Raw genomic sequence first — 13,417 nt, 5'->3', positions numbered from 1 at the left:
TGTGGTTGTTGTCTGGACCGCTGTGGTTGTTGTCTCGGCCGCTGTGGTTGTTGTTTCGTCCGCTGTGGTTGTTGTGTCTGCAGCTGTGGTTATTGTTTCTGCAGCTGTGGTTGTAGTCTCGGCTGCTGTGGTCGTTGTGTCTGCCGCTGTGGTTGTTGTCTCGGCCGCTGTGGTTGTTGTAGTCTCGGCAGCTGTGGTTATTGTGTCGGCCACTGTGGTTGTTTGTTTCTGCAGCTGTCGTTGTTGTCTCGGCCTCTGTGGTTGTTGTCTCGGCCGCTGTGGTTTTAGATTCCGCTGCTGTGGTCGTTGTGTCTGCCTGCGTGGTTGTTTTGTCTGAAGCTGTGGTTGTAGTCTCGGCTGCTGTTGTTGTAGTCTCGGCCACTGTGGTTGTTGTCTCGGCCGCTGTGGTTGTTGTCTCGGCCGCTGTGGTTGTTGTCTCGGCCGCTGTGGTTGTTGTGTCGGCCGCTGTGGTTGTTGTGTCTGCGGCTGTGGTTGTAGTCTCCGCCGCAGCGGTTGTTGTCTCGGCCACTGTGGTTGTTGTCCCGGCGGCTGTGGTTGTTGTCTCGGCTGCTGTGGTTGTTGTTTCGGCCACTGTGGTTGTAGTCTCGGCCGCTGTGGTTGTAGTCTCGGCTGCTGTGGTCATTGTCTCGGCCGCTGTGGTTGTGGTTTCTGCAGATGTGGTTGTTGTAATCTCGGCCGCTGTGGTCGTTGTGTCTGCAGCTGTGGTTGTGGTCTCAGCCGCTGTTGTTGTAGTCTCGGCTGCTGTGGTTGTTGTGTCTGCAGCTGTTGTTGTAGTCTCGGCTGCTGTGGTTGTTGTGTCTGCTGCTGTGGTTGTTGTGTCGGCCGCTGTGGTTATTGTGTCCGCCACTGTGGTTGTTGTTTCTGCAGCTGTGGTTGTTGTCTCGGCCGCTGTGGTTGTTGTCTCTGCTGCTGTGGTTGTTGTGTCTGCAACTAGGGTTGTTGTTTCTGTAGCTGTCGTTGTAGTCTCCGCCGCTGCGGTTGTGGTCTCGGCCGCAGTGGTTGTTGTCTCGGCTGCTGTGGTTGTTGTCTCGGCCTCTGTGGTTGTTGTCTCGGCAGCTGTTTTTGTTGTCTCCGCCGCTGTGGTTGTAGTCTCGGCCACTGTGGTTGTTGTCTCGGCGGCTGTGGTTGTTGTCTCGGCTGCTGTGCTTGTTGTTTCGGCGGCTGTGGTTGTTGTGTCTGCAGCTGTGGTTGTTGTGTCTGCAGCTGTGGTTGTAGTCTCGGCCGCTGTTGTTGTAGTCTCGGCCGCTGTGGTTGTAGTCTCGGCTGCTGTGGACGTTGTCTCGGCCGCTGTGGTTGTGGTGTGCACAGTGGTTGTTGTAATCTCGGCCGCTGTGGTCGTTGTGTCTGCAGCTGTGGTTGTGGTCTCAGCCGCTGTTGTTGTAGTCTCGGCTGCTGTGCTTATTGTGTCTGCAGCTATTGTTGTAGTCTCGGCTGCTGTGGTTGTTGTGTCTGCAGCTGTGGTTGTAGTCTCGGCTGCTGTGGTTGTTGTGTCTGCAGCTGTGGTTGTAGTCTCAGCAGCTGTGGTTGTGGTTTCGGCGGCTGTGGTTGTTGTTTCGGCCGCTGTGGTTGTTGTCTCGGCCGCTGTGGTTGTGGTCTCAGCCGCTGTGGTTGTTGTGTCTGCAGCTGTGGTTGTTGTCTCGGCCGCTGTGGTTATTGTGTCGGCCACTGTGGTTGTTGTTTCTGCAGCTGTGGTTGTTGTCTCGGCCACTGTAGTTGTTGTCTCTGCTGCTGTGGTTGTTGTGTCTGCAACTAGGGATGTTGTTTCTGTAGCTGTGGTTGTAGTCTCCGCCGCTGCGGTTGTTGTCTTGGCCGCAGGTGTTGTCTCGGCCACTGTGGTTGTTGTCTCGGCTTCTGTGGTTGTTGTCTCGGCCACTGTGGTTGTTGTCTCGGCTTCTGTGGTTGTTGTTTCACCAGCTGTGGTTGTAGTCTCCGCTGCTGTGGTTGTAGTCTCGGCCACTGTGGTTGTTGTGTCGGCGGCTGTGGTTGTTGTCTCGGCCGCTGTGGTTGTTGTGTCTGCAGCTGTGGTTATTGTTTCTGCAGCTGTGGTTGTAGTCTCGGCAGCTGTGGTTGTTGTGTCTGCAGCTGTTGTTGTAGTCTCGGCTGCTGTGGTTGTTGTGTCTGCAGCTGTGGTTGTAGTCTCGGCCGCTGTGGTCGTTGTGTCTGCAGCTGTGGTTGTGGTCTCAGCAGCTGTTGTTGTAGTCTCGGCTGCTGTGGTTGTTGTGTCTGCAGCAGTGGTTGTAGTCTCCACTGCTGTGGTTGTAGTCTCCGCCGCTGTGGTCGTTGTGTCTGCAGCTGTGGTTGTGGTCTCAGCCGCTGTTGTTGTAGTCTCGGCTGCTGTGGTTGTTGTGTCTGCAGCTATTGTTGTAGTCTCGGCTGCTGTGGTTGTTGTGTCTGCAGCTGTGGTTGTAGTCTCGGCTGCTGTGGTTGTTGTGTCTGCAGCTGTGGTTGTAGTCTCAGCAGCTGTGGTTGTGGTTTCGGCGGCTGTGGTTGTTGTTTCGGCCACTGTGGTTGTTGTCTCGGCCGCTGTGGTTGTGGTCTCCGCCGCTGTGGTTGTTGTGTCTGCCGCTGTGGTTGTTGTCTCGGCCGTTGTGGTTATTGTGTCGGCCACTGTGGTTGTTGTTTCTGCAGCTGTGGTTGTTGTCTCGGCCACTGTGGTTGTTGTCTCTGCTGCTGTGGTTGTTGTGTCTGCAACTAGGGATGTTGTTTCTGTAGCTGTGGTTGTAGTCTCCGCCGCTATGGTTGTTGTCTTGGCCGCAGGTGTTGTTGTCTCGGCCACTGTGGTTGTTGTCTCGGCTTCTGTGGTTGTTGTTTCGCCAGCTGTGGTTGTAGTCTCCGCTGCTGTGGTTGTAGTCTCGGCCACTGTGGTTGCTGTGTCGGCGGCTGTGGTTGTTGTCTCGGCCGCTGTGGTTGTTGTGTCTGCAGCTGTGGTTGTTGTTTCTGCAGCTGTGGTTGTAGTCTCGGCTGCTGTGTTTGTTGTGTCTGCAGCTGTTGTTGTAGTCTCGGCTGCTGTGGTTGTTGTGTCTGCAGCTGTGGTTGTAGGCTCGGCCGCTGTGGTCGTTGTGTCTGCAGCTGTGGTTGTGGTCTCAGCAGCTGTTGTTGTAGTCTCGGCTGCTGTGGTTGTTGTGTCTGCAGCTGTGGTTGTTGTGTCTGCAGCTGTGGTTGTAGTCTCGGCCGCTGTTGTTGTAGTCTCGGCCGCTGTGGTTGTAGTCTCGGCTGCTGTGGACGTTGTCTCGGCCGCTGTGGTTGTGGTGTGCACAGTGGTTGTTGTAATCTCGGCCGCTGTGGTCGTTGTGTCTGCAGCTGTGGTTGTGGTCTCAGCCGCTGTGGTTGTAGTCTCGGCTGCTGTGGTTGTTGTGTCTGCAGCTATTGTTGTAGTCTCGGCTGCTGTGGTTGTTGTGTCTGCAGCTGTGGTTGTAGTCTCGGCTGCTGTGGTTGTTGTGTCTGCAGCTGTGGTTGTAGTCTCAGCAGCTGTGGTTGTGGTTTCGGCGGCTGTGGTTGTTGTTTCGGCCACTGTGGTTGTTGTCTCGGCCGCTGTGGTTGTGGTCTCAGCCGCTGTGGTTGTTGTGTCTGCCGCTGTGGTGTTTGTCTCGGCCGTTGTGGTTATTGTGTCGGCCACTGTGGTTGTTGTTTCTGCAGCTGTGGTTGTTGTCTCGGCCTCTGTAGTTGTTGTCTCTGCTGCTGTGGTTGTTGTGTCTGCAACTAGGGATGTTGTTTCTGTAGCTGTGGTTGTAGTCTCCGCCGCTGCGGTTGTTGTCTTGGCCGCAGGTGTTGTTGTCTCGGCCACTGTGGTTGTTGTCTCGGCTTCTGTGGTTGTTGTTTCACCAGCTGTGGTTGTAGTCTCCGCAGCTGTGGTTGTAGTCTCGGCCACTGTGGTTGCTGTGTCGGCGGCTGTGGTTGTTGTCTCGGCCGCTGTGGTTGTTGTGTCTGCAGCTGTGGTTTTTGTTTCTGCAGCTGTGGTTGTAGTCTCGGCTGCTGTGTTTGTTGTGTCTGCAGCTGTTGTTGTAGTCTCGGCTGCTGTGGTTGTTGTGTCTGCAGCTGTGGTTGTAGTCTCGGCCGCTGTGGTTGTTGTGTCTGCAGCTGTGGTTGTGGTCTCAGCAGCTGTGGGTGTTGTCTCGGCTGCTGTGGTTGTTGTGTCTGCAGCAGTGGTTGTAGTCTCCACTGCTGTGGTTGTAGTCTCCGCCGCTGTGGTCGTTGTGTCTGCAGCTGTGGTTGTGGTCTCAGCCGCTGTTGTTGTAGTCTCGGCTGCTGTGGTTGTTGTGTCTGCAGCTATTGTTGTAGTCTCGGCTGCTGTGGTTGTTGTGTCTGCAGCTGTGGTTGTAGTCTCGGCTGCTGTGGTTGTTGTGTCTGCAGCTGTGGTTATAGTCTCAGCAGCTGTGGTTGTGTTGGTTTCGGCGGGTGTGGTTTTTGTTTCGGCCACTGTGGTTGTTGTCTCGGCCGCTGTGGTTGTGGTCTCAGCCGCTGTGGTTGTTGTGTCTGCCGCTGTGGTTGTTGTCTCGGCCATTGTGGTTATTGTGTCGGCCACTGTGGTTGTTGTTTCTGCAGCTGTGGTTGTTGTCTCGGCCACTGTGGTTGTTGTCTCTGCTGCTGTGGTTGTTGTGTCTGCAACTAGGGATGTTGTTTCTGTAGCTGTGGTTGTAGTCTCCGCCGCTATGGTTGTTGTCTTGGCCGCAGGTGTTGTTTGTCTCGGCCACTGTGGTTGTTGTCTCGGCTTCTGTGGTTGTTGTTTCGCCAGCTGTGGTTGTTGTCTCCGCTGCTGTGGTTGTAGTCTCGGCCACTGTGGTTGTTGTGTCGGCGGCTGTGGTTGTTGTCTCGGCCGCTGTGGTTGTTGTGTCTGCAGCTGTGGTTATTGTTTCTGCAGCTGTGGTTGTAGTCTCGGCTGCTGTGTTTGTTGTGTCTGCAGCTGTTGTTGTAGTCTCGGCTGCTGTGGTTGTTGTGTCTGCAGCTGTGGTTGTAGGCTCGGCCGCTGTGGTCGTTGTGTCTGCAGCTGTGGTTGTGGTCTCAGCAGCTGTTGTTGTAGTCTCGGCTGCTGTGGTTGTTGTGTCTGCAGCTGTGGTTGTAGGCTCGGCCGCTGTGGTCGTTGTGTCTGCAGCTGTGGTTGTGGTCTCAGCAGCTGTTGTTGTAGTCTCGGCTGCTGTGGTTGTTGTGTCTGCAGCTGTGGTTGTTGTGTCTGCAGCTGTGGTTGTAGTCTCGGCCGCTGTTGTTGTAGTCTCGGCCGCTGTGGTTGTAGTCTCGGCTGCTGTGGACGTTGTCTCGGCCGCTGTGGTTGTGGTGTGCACAGTGGTTGTTGTAATCTCGGCCGCTGTGGTCGTTGTGTCTGCAGCTGTGGTTGTGGTCTCAGCCGCTGTTGTTGTAGTCTCGGCTGCTGTGGTTGTTGTAGTCTCGGCTGCTGTGGTTGTTGTGTCTGCAGCTATTGTTGTAGTCTCAGCCACTATTGTTGTAGTCTCGGCTGCTGTTGTTGTAGTCTCAGCCGCTGTTGTTGTAGTCTCAGCTGCTGTGGTTGTTGTGTCTGCAGCTGTTGTTGTAGTCTCGGCTGCTGTGGTTGTTGTGTCTGCCGCTGTGGTTGTTGTCTCGGCCGTTGTGGTTATTGTGTCGGCCACTGTGGTTGTTGTTTCTGCAGCTGTGGTTGTTGTCTCGGCCACTGTGGTTGTTGTCTCTGCTGCTGTGGTTGTTGTGTCTGCAACTAGGGATGTTGTTTCTGTAGCTGTGGTTGTAGTCTCCGCCGCTGCGGTTGTTGTCTTGGCCGCAGGTGTTGTTGTCTCGGCCACTGTGGTTGTTGTCTCGGCTTCTGTGGTTGTTGTTTCGCCAGCTGTGGTTGTAGTCTCCGCTGCTGTGGTTGTAGTCTCCGCCTCTGTGGTTGCTGTGTCGGCGGCTGTGGTTGTTGTCTCGGGCGCTGTGGTTGTTTTGTCTGCAGCTGTGGTTATTGTTTCTGCAGCTGTGGTTGTAGTCTCGGCTGCTGTGTTTGTTGTGTCTGCAGCTGTTGTTGTAGTCTCGGCTGCTGTGGTTGTTGTGTCTGCAGCTGTGGTTGCAGTCTCCGCAGCTGTGGTTGTAGTCTCGGCAGGTGTTGTAGTCTTGACCGCTGTGGGTGTTGTGTCTGCAGCTGTGGTTGTTGTGTCTGCAGCTGTGGTTGTTGTGTCTGCAGGTGTCGTTGTTGTGTCTGCAGCTGTGGTTTTAGTGTCGGCCGCTGTGGTTGTGGTTTCGGCCACTGTGGTTGTAGTCTCGGCCGCTGTGGTCGTTGTCTCGGCCGCTGTGGTTGTTGTGTCTGCAGCTGTGGTTATTGTTTCTGCAGCTGTGGTTGTTGTGTCTGCAGCTGTGGTTGTAGTCTCGGCCGCTGTGGTTGTAGTCTCGGCCGCTGTGCTCGTTGTCTCTGCCGCTGTGGTTGTGGTGTGTACAGTGGTTCTTGTAATCTCGGCTGCTGTGGTCGTTGTGTCTGCAGCTGTGGTTGTGGTCTCAGCCACTATTGTTGTAGTCTCGGCTGCTGTTGTTGTAGTCTCAGCCGCTGTTGTTGTAGTCTCGGCTGCTGTGGTTGTTGTGTCTGCAGCTGTTGTTGTAGTCTCGGCTGCTGTGGTTGTTGTGTCTGCAGCTGTGGTTGTAGTCTCAGCCGCTGTGGTTGTTGTGTGTGCAGCTGTGATTGTGGTCTCAGCCGCTGTTGTTGTAGTCTCGGCTGCTGTGGTTGTAGTCTCAGCCGCTGTTGTTGTAGTCTCGGCTGCTGTGGTTGTTGTTTCTGCAGCTGTTGTTGTAGTCTCGGCTGCTGTGGTTATTGTGTCTGCTGCTGTGGTTGTTGTCTCGGCCGCTGTGGTTATTGTGTCCGCCACTGTGGTTGTTGTTTCTGCAGCTGTGGTTGTTCTCTCGGCCACTGTGGTTGTTGTGTCTGCAGGTGTCGTTGTTGTGTCTGCAGCTTTGGTTGTAGTCTCGGCCGCTGTGGTTGTAGTCTCGGCCGCTTTGGTCGTTGTCTCGGCCGCTGTGGTTGTGGTGATCACAGGGGTTGTTGTAATCTCGGCCGCTGTGGTCGTTGTGTCTGCAGCTGTGGTTGTGGTCTCAGCCGCTGTTGTTGTAGTCTCGGCTGCTGTGGTTGTTGTGTCTGCAGCTGTTGTAGTAGTCTCGGCTGCTGTGGTTATTGTGTCTGCAGGTGTGGTTGTTGTGCCTGCAGCTGTGGTTGTTGTCTCGGCAGCTGTGGTTGTAGTCTCGGCTGCTGTGGTTGTTGTGTCTGCAGCTGTGGTTGTTGTATTGGCAGCTGTGGTTGTAGTCTCGGCAGCTGTTGTTGTAGTCTCGGCCGCTGTGGTTGTTGTGTCTGCAGGTGTGGTTGTTGTGTCTGCAGCTGTGGTTGTAGTCTCGGCCGCTGTGGTTGTAGTCTCGGCCACTGTGGTTGTAGTTTCTGCCACTGTGGCTGTTGTCTCGGCTGCTGTGGTTGTTGTGTCTGCAGCTGTGGTTGCAGTCTCGGGAGCTGTGGTTGTTGTGTCTGCAGATGTCATTGTGGTCTCAGCCGCTGTAGTTGTAGTCTCGGCAGCTGTTGTTGTAGTCTCGGCCACTATGGTTGTTGTGTCTGCTGCTGTGGTTGTAGTCTCGGCCGGTGTGGTTGTGGTGTGTACAGTGGTTGTTGTGTCTGCAGCTGTTGTTGTAGTCTCAGCAGCTGTGGTTGTTGTGTCTGCACCTGTAGTTGTTGTGTCTGCAGCTGTGGTTGTAGTCTCCACTGCTGTGGTTGTAGTCTCCGCCGCTGTTGTTGTAGTCTCCGCCGCTGTGGTTGTTTTGTCTGTCGCTGTGGTTGTAGTCTCAGCTGCTTTTGTTGTAGTCTCGGCTGCTGTGGTTGTTGTGTCTGCAGCTGTGGTTGTTGTCTCGGCAGCTTTGGTTGTTGTGTCGGCGGCTGTGGTTGTTGTTTCGGCCGCTGTGGTTGTTGTGTCTGCAGCTGTGGTTATTGTTTCTGCAGCTGTGGTTGTTGTGTCTGCAGCTGTGGTTGTAGTCTCGGCCGCTGTGGTTGTAGTCTCGGCCGCTGTGGTCGTTGTCTCGGCCACTGTTGTTGTAGTCTCCGCCGCTGTGGTTGTTATGTCTGCCGCTGTGGTTGTAGTCTCAGCTGCTTTTGTTGTAGTCTCGGCTGCTGTGGTTGTTGTGTCTGCAGCTGTGGTTGTTGTCTCGTCAGCTTTGGTTGTTGTCTCGGCGGCTGTGGTTGTTGTTTCGGCCGCTGTGGTCGTTGTGTGTGCAACTGTGGTTGTGGTCTCAGCCGCGGTTGTTGTAGTCTCGGCTGCTGTGGTTGTTGTGTCTGCAGCTGTGGTTGTAGTCTCGGCTGCTGTGGTTGTTGTGTCTGCAGCTGTGGTTGTAGGCTTGGCTGCTGTGGTCGTTGTGTCGGCAGCTGTTGTTGTAGTCTCGGCCGCTGTGGTTGTTGTGTCTGCACCTGTAGTTGTTATGTCTGCAGCTGTGGTTGTTGGGTCTGCAGCTGTGGTTGTTGTGTCTGCAGCTGTGGTTGTTTTGTCTGCAGCTGTGGTTGTAGTCTCGGCCTCTGTGGTTGTTGTGTCTGCAGATGTCGTTGTGGTCTCAGCCGCTGTAGTTGTAGTCTCGGCAGCTGTTGTTGTAGTCTCGGCCGCTGTGGTTGTTGTGTCTGCAGCTGTGGTTGTAGTCTCGGCCGGTGTGGTTGTGGTGTGTACAGTGGTTGTTGTGTCTGCAGCTGTTGTTGTAGTCTCAGCAGCTGTGGTTGTTGTGTCTGCACCTGTAGTTGTTGTGTCTGCAGCTGTGGTTGTAGTCTCCACTGCTGTGGTTGTAGTCTCCGCCGCTGTTGTTGTAGTCTCCGCCGCTGTGGTTGTTATGTCTGCAGCTGTGGTTGTAGTCTCAGCTGCTGTTGTTGTAGTCTCGGCTGCTGTGGTTGTTGTGTCTGCCGCTGTGGTTGTTGTGTCTGCAGCAGTGGTTGTAGTCTCCACTGCTGTGGTTGTAGTCTCCGCCGCTGTGGTTGTTATGTCTGCAGCTGTGGTTGTAGTCTCAGCTGCTGTTGTTGTAGTCTCGGCTGCTGTGGTTGTTGTGTCTGCAGCTCTGGTTGTTGTCTCGGCAGCTGTGGTTGTAGTCTCGGCAACAGTTGTTGTAGTCTCGGCCGCTGTGGTTGTTGTGTCTGCAGGTGCTGTTGTTGTGTCTGCAGCTGTGGTTGTTGTGTCTGCAGCTGTGGTTGTTGTGTCTGCAGCTGTGGTTGTAGTGTCTGCAATACCTTTTACAAATATCACACATTGAAGCCCAAACTCAACATTCTAGTAATTTTTTATTTGACCTCATATGTATTTTAATATCATGGGAGACATAATAATTTCAATAGTGTTGTTTGTTGTCAAATCTGCCTGTGACTTAGTGTTTCTGGGTTTTCTCAACTCTTTTGTAATCCTTGTCTTATGTGCATTGTTCCCCTTTTCTAATGAGTCAGGATCTGTTTACCTGTGCCCTGTTTTCCCCCAGTGGTTCCCCATCTTGCTATTCACCTTCTATGTGTATTCAAGCCCTCAGTTTTCTTCTGTGTCCTCCCTCATGGTAGTTTGATTTTGTTCCAGTTTTCCACGGTCTTCCAGTTAGTGTTTGTAAAAACTAATCTAGCTTCTCCTATGTTGTTGGAAATCAGCAATAAAGCTGTATTTTTGAGTTCACATTTTGCCTTCAGTGTCCAGCATTTGGGTCCACTCTCAGCCTGCCACACACTGTTCTACTTTAATGTTATGAGAGCTCAAAAATATAGGCTTAAAAATTATACAATGTGAGGCCCAAAATTATATAAAGTGAAAATTAAATAAAGTGCAAAATTTCAGCCCATTTTTTGCATTCAAGTATAATCCATACACTGCGATATAGACTATGTGAATAACAACGTGTCAGAGTCAGAGAGAATCTTGGGGTGTTTTAAAGAACAGGTATGCAAAATTTCCTCCTCTCAGACATAGCAAACTCAGATTGTCCACTATTCACCTAGATTTCCTTACTGCAACCAAAGTAAAAAAGTGTTTACCCAGTAAAATGGCATACACGTGTCTGCTAAAGCAGTTCATGTATTTTGTATCAGCAGTAGGTTTAACATTACTTCGCTCACCTGTTAGCACCATGGAAATTAATATCATCAATCCAACCCCCATTCTTCAATCACTTAAATCTGTAAAAGAAAAAATGTCAAGGATATGAATATAGTTTTTAAAAAAGAGAAAAAAAAGACTTGCTTAATTATTAAGAGTATTCATTGTGAAATGCATGACTATTTAAAAATAATATTGTCAAAACAATTAGCATTCATTTTATAAGTTGATTAAATGTAAAAATAAAAAAGTCATATTTACTATACATAAAATCTATATTCTACTGTACTTACAAAAATTGAGATTAGATGAAAATTAATAAAAATTTCCCTCCTGTAGATGCTTTTAAATTATTTTTTATTTTAAAACAGCACAGTTCACCTCTTTGCATTGGTAAAGCCTTCACCTTATGATGCAGTCCACACCTTTTGTGTCCTTATATATTTCAGGAGAATAAGGGCTCATGACGTGTGTCAAATAAAAGGCTTTGTTAGCTTGAGAATGAAGAATGTAACATCACAGGATTCACAGGCGTGTCAGCTGTCAAGTTTTTTGGTGTAGTATAATGGCCTCTAGCTTCCTACATCATAAATGCCATGAAAAACAAATGCAGAAATGTAGTAGGGTGAAAAGAGTTTAGAAGAAAAGCAAGATAATGCAAGATTAAAGTAATCACACATCATTGTTTATTATAGATTCTGAAGTTTTTGTTTATATACTGCATTAGTATGGCCTGGATGTTCAGTTTTAATGTTTGAATCCCCTGATTTCATTGGTAATACAAAAAGTTCATTTATTGGTCCTCTCTTCAGCTTTTCAAAAAATTGTGATGGAGGAAGGTGTGTTGATCTTAACATTCAGCTGTAACTCAAAAATAAACTTTTGGCATGTTAAAATAATAATGCTCTTCAGATAAATTAATGTTTTTGTCCTCCATAACAAAAGACTCACAGCTGTGCTATTAAAATGTAAACAGAAATAATACAGAGCAAAAATAGCAAAAGGCTGACTCATTATTTAAAAAGCCAGGCTCCAGTGAAGTACACTTCACCAAAGTGCTTTCTCGTCAGTGCCCTCCCATACATCTAGTACTCTGTTCAAATAACAAAACAAGTAAACAGACTGAATGAACAAAATTCCATCCTCTAATTAGCAGGGTTCTTGCCAGCTCAGTAAATCCATAGATATATGCACTGATGTAACACAGCAAGGGGCCCACCTGCTCAGCGTCTGGTCAAGAGACAGAACAATGCTTGATATTTGAAATTGCCATCAGTATCTTATTTTACATGGTAAATATAATTAGATTTGACATTTTCTAGTGGGCTTGTCAAAACACAGTTTTTAGGACACTTCCCCATTATGTCATCACGTTAAGAAAAAATTTGGCTTGGAACATGTTTGTGGTGCAACTGTGACGTCTCAAGGCTCAAGAGTAAAGTCTTAGGAATGCGTCGGTCACGCCGCTTTTTTTTTTAAGATTGTTAGTCAGATGACTAAATGACAGTGACTCTCTCTCTGAGATGAAGTGGATTTATTTAACCTGTGTGAATTTTATATATATATCCATTATATAAATATATACATATACATATATTAGTGTTGTAGTACTCGAGATCGGTCTTGGTCTCGAGATCGCTTTTTGGTGGTCTTGGTCTTGTCATGGACTCGGACCTTGCGGACTCGGGATTTTATTTCAAGACCAGTCAAGACCACAGCTCTGGAAATATCACTAAATTGCCAGAATATTGTCCAATTTTTTTGATAACATCTTTGCTGACTATGGTCATGCGTGTGCTACATAAATCAAAATAACAACCGACATGAACACAAGGAGAAGTAAGAGGGAAAATGAAGATCAAAGGAAAATTTCAGGCTTCCGATTCAACAAAAAAATCTCAGCATGAAAGGTAAATACCAACCTTCATGTATTTTGATACACAAACTGAAAATTTAATCCAAATTTTAGGGCTGCAATAATTCTTGGAATAACTCAATTCAATTATCAAAAATCCTCGACACAAATTTGTTGCTTTGATGTTTTGTTTCAACTCTGCAGCTCAGGTGTCTCCGTGTAAGCGGAGCATTTCCTCTACATTAGTTCTCCATCGCTATAACGGATTTCCGTCATTTGGAAAAAAAAAAACGGAACCTTTACACTAGTGGATTGCTGAGATGTTTTTCCATGCCCCCACTTCTCTGTGCTGTGAGTGTGTGTGTTTGAATGTGCCCTGTGTTGTGCAGAGGATGTCAGCTGTTATTTTTTCTTTACGTCAGCTGTAACCACCAGAACAGATCTATAACCACAGTGTACTGGGGAAAGGGGGGCTACCATTAGCACTAGCAATTGTTAGGTGCACCCCCCCTACCCCCACCCCCTTCAGTACAGAGGGGCTCCATCAAAATGTTTTTTATCTTTAATCCCTGTTTAGTAACTAAAAATAGAGCTGCAGTAGAAACGCAATTTGGAGGATGCTTGTGAATTAAAAGCATTATAGCATCAAGTTCATTCAGCCCCCAGTTTTTCAACAAAAACACAGCAGCAGCTGTTTTACCTGCAGTCTGTCTGCACACCCGCAGCAAGCGCAAAGAGGCGGAGCCATTACTGAGAGGGTGAGCTCAGGTGGAGTGAAAGGAGCTCTTGTTCCTGTAACCACCTTAAAACCTTTACTGGGAAACAGCTGGAGGTCCTTCATCAACCACCTGATCAGCAACACGAAGAAAAGAGAGCTTTGTAGCAACTCCATCCACCCTGTTTGTTTCACACGGAGAAACATCTGCAGTACAGAAGTTAAAATATGCTGATGAATTGTTAAAATGAAAAATTATTTCTTACTTGATTAATTGACGGAGTAATCAATTGAATACTTGATTACTAAAATAACTGATAGTTGCAGCCCTACTTGTATTCAGAAAGCCATAGTCAAACATTAGTTTTCAGCACCAGTAGAGCTATGAGAGGCCTTCAAGAATAAAAAAAACTACAGTTCCCAGCAAGATGATGTCACTTCCTATTGTTGCATTAAAAACGTGATAGTTTATGCTCACAACATGGTGGCTGATATTCAAATGTAGGAAATGCTTTTAGCAGCTGATTGTTAAAAAATCTGGATTATGTTTTTGTCGTGTATGTTTTTTTCATGTGATTTCTGCAAACACATTAGTGGAAGGAAACGGCACTCTGGGACACATCAGATGCTTGATATAAAAATGTAACTTTTCTGGATTATATGCAAAAAATATCATTCTATCCATCACTCAATTCAAAAGTGGGAGCGGCATTTAGCGGTTAGCATTAGCTTACTAATTAGCATTAGCACTGGGGTGAGAAATATTTCTTGCAAGAACCCTGAAGTTACCATGGCCACCAC

At 49.1% G+C, this 13,417-nt stretch overlaps 1 protein-coding gene across 1 annotated transcript; it reads right to left on the bottom strand.

Moving 5' to 3' along the window:
* Window positions 1–4,912: 4,912 nt before the first annotated feature.
* LOC115778014 (cAMP-dependent protein kinase catalytic subunit-like) lies at window positions 4,913–5,542 on the bottom strand (the record flags this gene model as incomplete). The annotated part of the gene is made up of 2 exons (XM_030726023.1): window positions 4,913–4,960; window positions 5,477–5,542. Coding segments are annotated over 2 exons (114 nt in total), but the record flags the coding sequence as incomplete, so codon positions are not given.
* Between the last annotated feature and the right edge of the window lie 7,875 nt (window positions 5,543–13,417).

Source organism: Archocentrus centrarchus, unplaced genomic scaffold, assembly GCF_007364275.1.
Source record: "Archocentrus centrarchus isolate MPI-CPG fArcCen1 unplaced genomic scaffold, fArcCen1 scaffold_94_ctg1, whole genome shotgun sequence".
NCBI lineage: Eukaryota > Metazoa > Chordata > Actinopteri > Cichliformes > Cichlidae > Archocentrus > Archocentrus centrarchus.
Note: the sequence above shows the minus strand (reverse complement) of the source record. Positions and strands in the feature narration are given on the sequence as shown.